At 39.7% G+C, this 8,054-nt stretch overlaps 1 protein-coding gene across 3 annotated transcripts; it reads right to left on the bottom strand.

The window, feature by feature from the left end:
* Positions 1-432: 432 nt before the first annotated feature.
* On the bottom strand, positions 433-4,984 carry LOC148837104 (extracellular calcium-sensing receptor-like). 3 transcript variants are annotated; one of them, XM_088913806.1, is made up of 6 exons: positions 4,776-4,984; positions 4,340-4,607; positions 3,094-3,924; positions 2,619-2,840; positions 2,208-2,331; positions 433-1,346 (listed from the first exon to the last, which is right to left on the bottom strand). In XM_088913806.1, the coding sequence occupies exons 1-6, from the start codon at positions 4,982-4,984 to the stop codon at positions 433-435; spliced, it is 2,568 nt and encodes an 855-aa protein (XP_088769932.1). The 3 variants fall into 3 exon arrangements, with proteins under 3 accessions (XP_088769932.1, XP_088769933.1, XP_088769934.1); XM_088913807.1 differs by lacking the exon at positions 2,619-2,840; XM_088913808.1 differs by lacking the exons at positions 2,619-2,840; positions 3,094-3,924; positions 4,776-4,984 and having other exon boundaries at positions 4,340-4,573.
* Between the last annotated feature and the right edge of the window lie 3,070 nt (positions 4,985-8,054).

Here is an 8,054-nt window from a genome sequence, read left to right as displayed (position 1 = left end):
TAAGTGTAAATGTTACTTAACAGAAACATAATGACAAATGAAAGATGTGAAAAACTAATGTTGAATTAGTATTTAAGAAAAAGACTCATAGTTCAGGTGGACACATCGTTTTTGACTTAAATACAACTGTAAAATGAGTAAAAGTAAAAAAGTATTATTGAAAGAAGAAACACACCGAAAAAGGCATTAATGAGTGCAGAGATGGAAATTTATATGTGTTGTCAGTGTATGAATAAATATCTTTTTAACTTGCAAATAACAGTTCCCGGGGAATGATCAAGAGAAGACAATTCCAGTCTCAAATGGTTGCAACTCATATTTGTGTAGTGTTCAAGGGGTGTGTAAGATGGCTGTTTTTTTAAAGTGTATTTATTTTTGCTGTGAACAGCAACAAGGCTTGAAATATGAAGCCACCAAAATTTTAAAGACAAATCATAATCGTTTGGATGGGATTTTTCCCATTATGTGTTTCCTAGTGTTTTTCTCAGGTTTAAGCAAAATTATGAAGCACTTAGGAGCAAATATGCAAAGGAGCAGACCAAACGTTGAGGACAAAATTGCAAAAATCTCAACTGCAACTGTGTATTTTCCAGGTGAGCTGACATACGCAGGTATGAAGGTGACCCAAACTGCACAGAAGATGAGCATGCTGAAAGTAATCAGCTTGGCCTCATTGAAATTATCAGGCAGTTTCCTGGCTAAGAAAGCCAGCACCAAACAAGTAGCTGCAAGCAGGCCTATATAGCCCAGTACTGCATAAAATGCAATTTCTGATCCCGTGTTACATTCTAAAATGATCTTTTTATTACTGAGTTTAACATTTTTGTCAGGGAAGGGAGGTTTTAAACTAAGCCACAGCACACAGATTACAACCTGCACAGCTGTACAAGAACAAACTATGATCCTCTGCTGAACTGGCCCAAAGTTTTTTGCCATGTTGTCGTTGGGAAGAGTGGCTCTGAAAGCTGTTACAACAACTATTGTTTTTCCCAACACACAGGAAATACAAAGTGCAAATGTGATTCCAAAGGCTGTGTGACGCAACATACAGGACCAGGCTGTTGGCTGCCCAATGAAGGTAAGAGGGCAGAGAAAACACAGCAGCAGAGAGAACAGCAGGAGAGAGCTGAGCTCAGAGTTGTTGGCTTTTACAATGGCTGTGCTTCTGAAGGAAAAGAAGACTGAAATAGTGGCTACTGTCAAGCAGAGTCCAAACAATGACACAGTAGTGAGTGTGATTCCCATTGCATCATAGTAGGAAAGAAACTCAGTGTCTTTGAGGATGCAGCTGTCTTTTCCATAATTAGACCAGTAGTCCTGTGGACAGATCATGCACTCAGCAGCACCTAAAAAGAATTGAGGGGAAATGAGTGTTATCTGTTTTCAGAGAAAACAGAATACTGTTTAACATGAAAATATTTTTTCTGTACAAAATTATTATTTTTATTTTATTTAATGAAAGCATTAAAATTATCCTTATCATACCAGTTATAATTTGAATAATTATATTTTAAGTAAAAACTGTGTAATGTGGAAAAGTGCAACGAAACATTTACTCCTAATAATCTATAGCTATTTTATGTTGGTATCCTTTTGATATTCTAGTTTAACATTTGCCTTTTAATATTTCAAGTCAGTATCACTTACTATAAGATATTGTGTGAATCTGATACTGTACTACAATATATCTAGAGTAAACTTAAATGTGGCACCAAGACTTTAGATCCTTATTAAGTTTATATACATTATATTAAGATACACACTTTATGGATTTCCACCTTAATTGTTCAACATCACAATACATTTAAATTCTTCAATATTCCTTCCACAAAAAATGATCATGCTCTTGGCTCTCTACAATATTTAGGACTCCAGCTTACCAGTAACCTCATAATACTGTCATTGTGGGAAGAAAGGAAAATACTCTTCCATTACAACAACATACAACACGGCTTTCTTGTGTTCATAGGCTCAGTAAACCTGTTATGCATGCTAAGTCATAGAATAGATGTTTATGGCACTTTTATTATACTGTTTCATTTGTGCAATTTGGAAAGTTAAAATTTGAGAATGTACAGGTAGATTTTTATTGGGGAGCTATTGGAGAACAGATCAAATTATTTTTTGAAGAAGCTGAAAATTATACTATGAATTTCATATGTTCTTCCTATCTTTCTCAGTCAGTGAAATAGATTGTAAGTTCATACCTGTGGTGTTTGCTATGGTACCATCAGCACAAGGAATGCAATCGAAGCAGCAGATGGGCTGGCCTTTCCTGGCTGCTCTTCTTGTGCCTTGGGGGCAGCTCTCAGAACACACTCCTGTTGGAACCTGAAGAGAGAAATATTGAATTACTTCTACTGTACTTGCCTTAGCAATGGGCAATTGTTGATAATATCGTTTATTTGTTTTTTTTCTGTAAATTGCAAGGATCAAAGCAAAAAATGTTGTTTGTTCAATATTTATAGCTGGCGTCCAAAGTTTGGTCCTTACTTTAATCAATATATTGTAAATGTGTCATGGTTATTGTCAATCTCAGGGCTAGTTCTAATCAGATTTCAATTTAAAAAAAACATATAGAACTTTTTCCTTTAACAATTACTTTATAAAATCCTTACTGTTTTTCCAGTCAGCCACACAATACTGTCCTCATCAATCACTAGCTGACTGCCTCCATCTGGTGATGTGTCAAAGTGACCCACTGTCACATGGCTGACCACTCCTTTGTTGAGTTGCCAGTTTATAATGTCATAGGCAGCAGGAGGATCTCCGTTCTCATCAAAGTACACAGCTTCTCCAAAACGGTTCACAAAGTTGACTTTTTTTAGACGTTTTGTGACCTTGTATTGGATAAACATCTCAAGTTAATTAATGCAGGACTTTATCATTGTGTTGAAAAGGTTATGTATATATAACTTTATGAGAAATTTACAAGCTGTATATCTGGAAACTGCATCTTGAGCTTTTAAACTGGTTTAGCAGCTTGTCTCAAAAATAGTAAATAAATACTGTACATCTACAAATTCTTTTCAATATTATGTTGATAAAATGCAGACATGGAGACATTTATTTGACTTGCAGTGTTTTACTCACCTGCCAGGGCTCTATTCTTGAAACATCTCCACACAGTACAGCTGGATTTCCTTCTTTTGCACAGAACAATAAGTCATGAAGTGCATGCACGATGGCATACACTGCTTTGTATACGTTATATGTCAATCTTAGCTGTGTGACATCAAAGAAAGCGTTTTCTGTTTCATCCAGTCTCTCCTTTCCTGTGCATATCTTTGACTTGGTTTCTGAAACATTTTGTTTGAAGGATTCCTCTGTCAAGTATAAAGTACACCCGAAGATGTTTTCCCAGAATACATTATATAAGGTGTTTGCAGGATCGAAGGACGGTCGAATATTAAGGAGAAAATCTTTGAACTCCGGGATCGCCATCTTGCGAGTTGCAAGTCCTATTGTGCCACCAAAAGACCTGAAGAATTCTTCAGTTGATGGTCTCGCTGCTGTTATCCAGTCTTCACTTGCGATCCACTGTATACCTGTTATGTTTTGCCCGACGATCTCCTGCATTAAAGGGTACAGGTCACGCTCTGAAGCAAATGCTAATATGACTTTCACCATTGATTTTTTAATGATGTCCACTAATTGAAGTATTTTTGTTCTTGAGTAGGTGCTGAGAATGTTTTCAGTGAAGGCAATGCAAACTCCGTATTTTACCACTTCCTTGGTGAAAGACTGAATCCCAAATATACCGTACTCATTCCCGGCTTGGATAGCTCCGATCCACGTCCATCCGAATCTCTTAACAAGTAGAGCAAGAAATTTGGCTTGATGTAAATCACTTGGAATTGTGCGTGAAAATGTCGGAAACTCTTTTTTATTGCTGAGGCACGTACATGTTGAGGTGTAGCTTACCTATTGAAATACAAATATTCACGTTAATCAATTCCTGTTACATAATTCAGCGCTTGAGCAAAACAATTTAAAAAATATGCCTTGTGCAAGTGTATTTCATATATTTAAAATACACCCGAACACCTGAACAGGTGCATTTGCTAAGTAAAAAAGCAGTTGTAAGAACATTTTGTGATCACAAAGAAAAAGGTACAATTAATTTCTGGAAAGACTAAACATATTGACCTTAACATCGAAGTTTTATAGTTTGTTTAAACACCTTTTAAGATCTTATTTTGAATTACAAGCTTTCATGAGAATTTTGTAATTTCGTAGTGATTTAAAACACCGGTTTATAGCAGAGCAGCTCAGTAGCAAATGATGACGTAAATTTAAAAAATAACCCAACTGGTAGACTGATAATAGAAATGTTTACCAAAGTAATGCCGAAGGGTCCCAGCACTCGAGAGATATCTACGGATGTTGCAGTTAAAACTGCAGGCATCGAGGATGAACATGTAGAGTTAGAAGCCTCTTGTCCGTTTATTATTGCGAGAGCCGCTCTTACAGTTTGAGTGGGAGAGGCGCAGGTGTCGAGGACTCGATAGCCCAAAGTGATGTTGGGAAGCAAACTGTTGTCCTTGTTGATCTCCTCTATGGTAAAAATCATCGCCTGGGTCCATCGAAACGCACGTAGATCAAACCTGTTAAAATATATTGATATCGAAAACATACAGGTAAGTTACCCTTGCGTTGAATACATCTCTGTGTAAGCCGTGTTGATCAGTATATGAATGTTTTCGCCCTTTTATTGAACTATTTAGAAACTAAAAATTTATTTTGCAAAAATTGTAACTTGTACAATAACTTACCCAACACATTTCGCTTGTTGTGGCTGAGATTTAAACGACACGTAAACGTTTTCCTCTTTAGTAAGTACAGGAAAAACACCACCGATCACTAAATGCCCGTCTTTGAATAATAATGGCATTCCAAAATTTTCTAGCATCCTGCAGGTCAAATCCCCGTTCAGTTGAAAAGAGAAACGTAGCATGAAAAACAATAGGATCGACTTATTCATAATGATGTGGGCGAACTTGTAAGAGCATGATAAAACAATGAAATACAGCTGGTCTCTAATCCTTTCCTTATATTCGCAAGGAAATTCCCCAGGGTGGATGTGAGAAAGATGCACAGTGCAAAATAAACTAGTCCTTATATCCCAAGGGGTAAGCGCTTCTGGCGCATGTTAAACCCCTCGAAAGAACTTGAACTACGGCAAATTGTACAAAGAAACAAGAGCTCTCTCTAGAGACTGTTCATAGAATAGTTTTCCACTCGCTCGCCTGGTAATAAATGAAAATACAACACTTTGATTTGAAATACTTTTTAGGCGCTATCGTATAGTGGATAAATGTTGTTGATATTGCGGCGACACGGCCCAAACCCAGTTCGACGGAGAGGACGGGGACAGAGATTATGCAGGAGGCAGATCTGCAGCTTCACAAAGGATCGGAAGGTTTTCTGCCCCTCTAGTTACAGAACAAGATGCTATTAACCAAAGGCGAGATACGGAGAGAGGGCAGTGCATTTTTTCCCACTGCTTACTATACATTATATAGGGTGCTGGCCATTATAAACACACTGGCCATCATATACTGTAGGCTAAAGACGTTTGGCATGCCGTCACACATCCAGGCCAACTTCTACAGGTGCACTGTTGAGAGAATCCTGACTGGTTACATCACTCCCTGTTATGGGCGATGCTCCGCCCGTGATCGCAAAGTATTGCAGAGGGTAGTGAAGTCAGCGCAGCTCGTTACCGGCTGTAAACTGCCAAACATCTACGATATCTACTCAGCTGGATGTCTTAAGAAGTCCAGGTCCATTCTCAAGGACCCCAGTCATCCCGGTCACAGACTGTTTTCTCTCCTACCGTCTGGTAAACGGTACCGAAGCATTCAAAGACTAACAGATTACGGAACAGCTTCTAAATCCAGGCAATAAGACTGCTAAATAGCCAACCTGCAGCTCCTTCAGCAAATCACCCGTAATGGCTACATGGACATACAGTTTTCATTGTATTCAGCATACTGCACTACTTGGACACAATATTTTGCATACACCCTGGACACATAGCAGCTCTATTCATATTGAGTTTTGTTCAATTTCTATTACATTATTATCTATTATTATGTAACCTTATTTTCGTTACCTTAATTTTGTGATTTTTGTGATTTTTGTGAGCTCACAGAAAAGACATTTCATTACCAGCAACTACTGCTGCACGCTGTATTGCTGTGCATTTGATAAATAAACTTTGATTTGATTGGATTTGATTGATTTGATATGTAAAACTAAAATCAACATAACTTTAAAAAAAAATCCAGCAGCCGTATCACCCTGCAGCTCCCAACTGGCCATGCACTGAAGCGAAGCAGGGTGAAGTCTGGTCAGTACCTGGATGGGAGGTCTCCTGGGAAGCTATGGTTGCTGCAGTGCTGTTAGTGGGACCAGCGGGGGGGCTTTAATTTCAATATGAAAAATTTGCAGTAAAAACAATAATATAATGCAAAATCCGTTTTTCAAATTTCTATCATTTCACATAGCATTTTGATCTTCTTCAAGAGCACTTTACAGAATGATAGCAACAATAAAAAAAATATACAAGATATGCACAATGAGAGCAGACTGTAGATGGGGGTTCTGAGTACTGTAGAAGCAGAGGGGCAAAGAACAGAACCAGTTCAGTAAAGGCCCTTCTAAAGAAGAAGGTCTAGGGAGGGTAACTCTCTGATATCCCTAGGGATAGAGTTCCAGAGCTTTGGGGCATAACAGGAGAAGGCCCTGTTACTCTTAGAGTGTAGACGGGCTTCGGGGACAGATTGGAGAGCAGAACTAGAAGAGCGAAGGTTGTGAGGTGGGGAGTAGGATGATAGTAGCTCAGACAGGTCTTGAGGTGCCAAGCCATGCAGAGCCTTACAGGTGAACATGGGGATTTTGAAGTCGACATGAAAGCTGACAGAAAGCTGACCCATGCAAGTACTCCAGGATAGGAGTAATGTGATCACTTGTACTAGACCTTTTCAGGATTCTGGCTGCTGAATGTTGGAAATACTGTACTGGAGTTTGCTCAATGTGGATTTAGAAACCCCAGTGAGTAGAACATTACAGTAGTCAATTTGAGAGAAAACAAATGTGTTGATCAGCTTTTCAGCCACAGTTAGTGATAATATAGGATGTAATTTGGCTATATTTCTGAGGTGAAACAATGATGTTTTAACAATATGTTGCACATGTGGGTCGAATGTAAAACTTGTCCAAGTTTTATTTTCTCCCAGTCAGTCCCGTCTGTTCTGGTCTGAACTCTGATTCCCCACTAGTAGCCACAGCAGCTTCTCCGGGTGGCGATCTCACCCTGGATCCTGAAGCCCAACTGCATTCCTGTCTGTGGTTCTTGATGCCAGGACACCGCTCCAAAGTCGAATGTCCTGTTCTTCCATGGAAGTCCGGCTTGGGATTTCACTCTGTATCTGAGGCTGCTCAAATCTGTGACGGGCTGCTTGTGAGGGTAGAGATCCCCAGGCTAGATGCTGACCACCTGCTTCTCACCGCTGAGGCAGTCTGCTCAGATTACTGCAGTCCGCTCTCACCCTGCTCCAGAATGTACCAGTCTGATCGCAGTCTGCTCAGATTACTGCTGTCCGCTCTCACCCTGCTCTAGAATGTACCAGTCTCATCGCAGTCTGCTCAGATTACTGCAGTCTGCTCTCACCATGCTCCAGAATGTACCAGTCTGATTGCAGTCTGCTCAGATTACTGCAGTCTGCTCTCACCATGCTCCAGAATGTACCAGTCTGATTGCAGTCTGCTCAGATTACTGCAGTCTGCTCTCACCATGCTCCAGAATGTACCAGTCTGATTGCAGTCTGCTCAGATTACTGCTGTCTGCTTAGATTACTGCAGTCCGCTCTAATCATGCTCCAGAATGTACCGGTCTGATTGCAGTCTGCTCAGATTACTGCAGTCTGCTCTCACCCTGCTGCAGAATGTACCAGTCTCATCGCAGTCTGCTCAGATTACTGCTGTCCGCTCTCACCCTGCTCCAGAATGTACCAGTCTGATTGCAGTCTGCTCAGATTACTGCAGTC

The sequence above is a fragment of the Atractosteus spatula genome, chromosome 4 (genome assembly GCF_055471065.1).
Source record: "Atractosteus spatula isolate fAtrSpa1 chromosome 4, fAtrSpa1.hap1, whole genome shotgun sequence".
Classification (NCBI taxonomy): domain Eukaryota; kingdom Metazoa; phylum Chordata; class Actinopteri; order Semionotiformes; family Lepisosteidae; genus Atractosteus; species Atractosteus spatula.
Note: the sequence above shows the minus strand (reverse complement) of the source record. Positions and strands in the feature narration are given on the sequence as shown.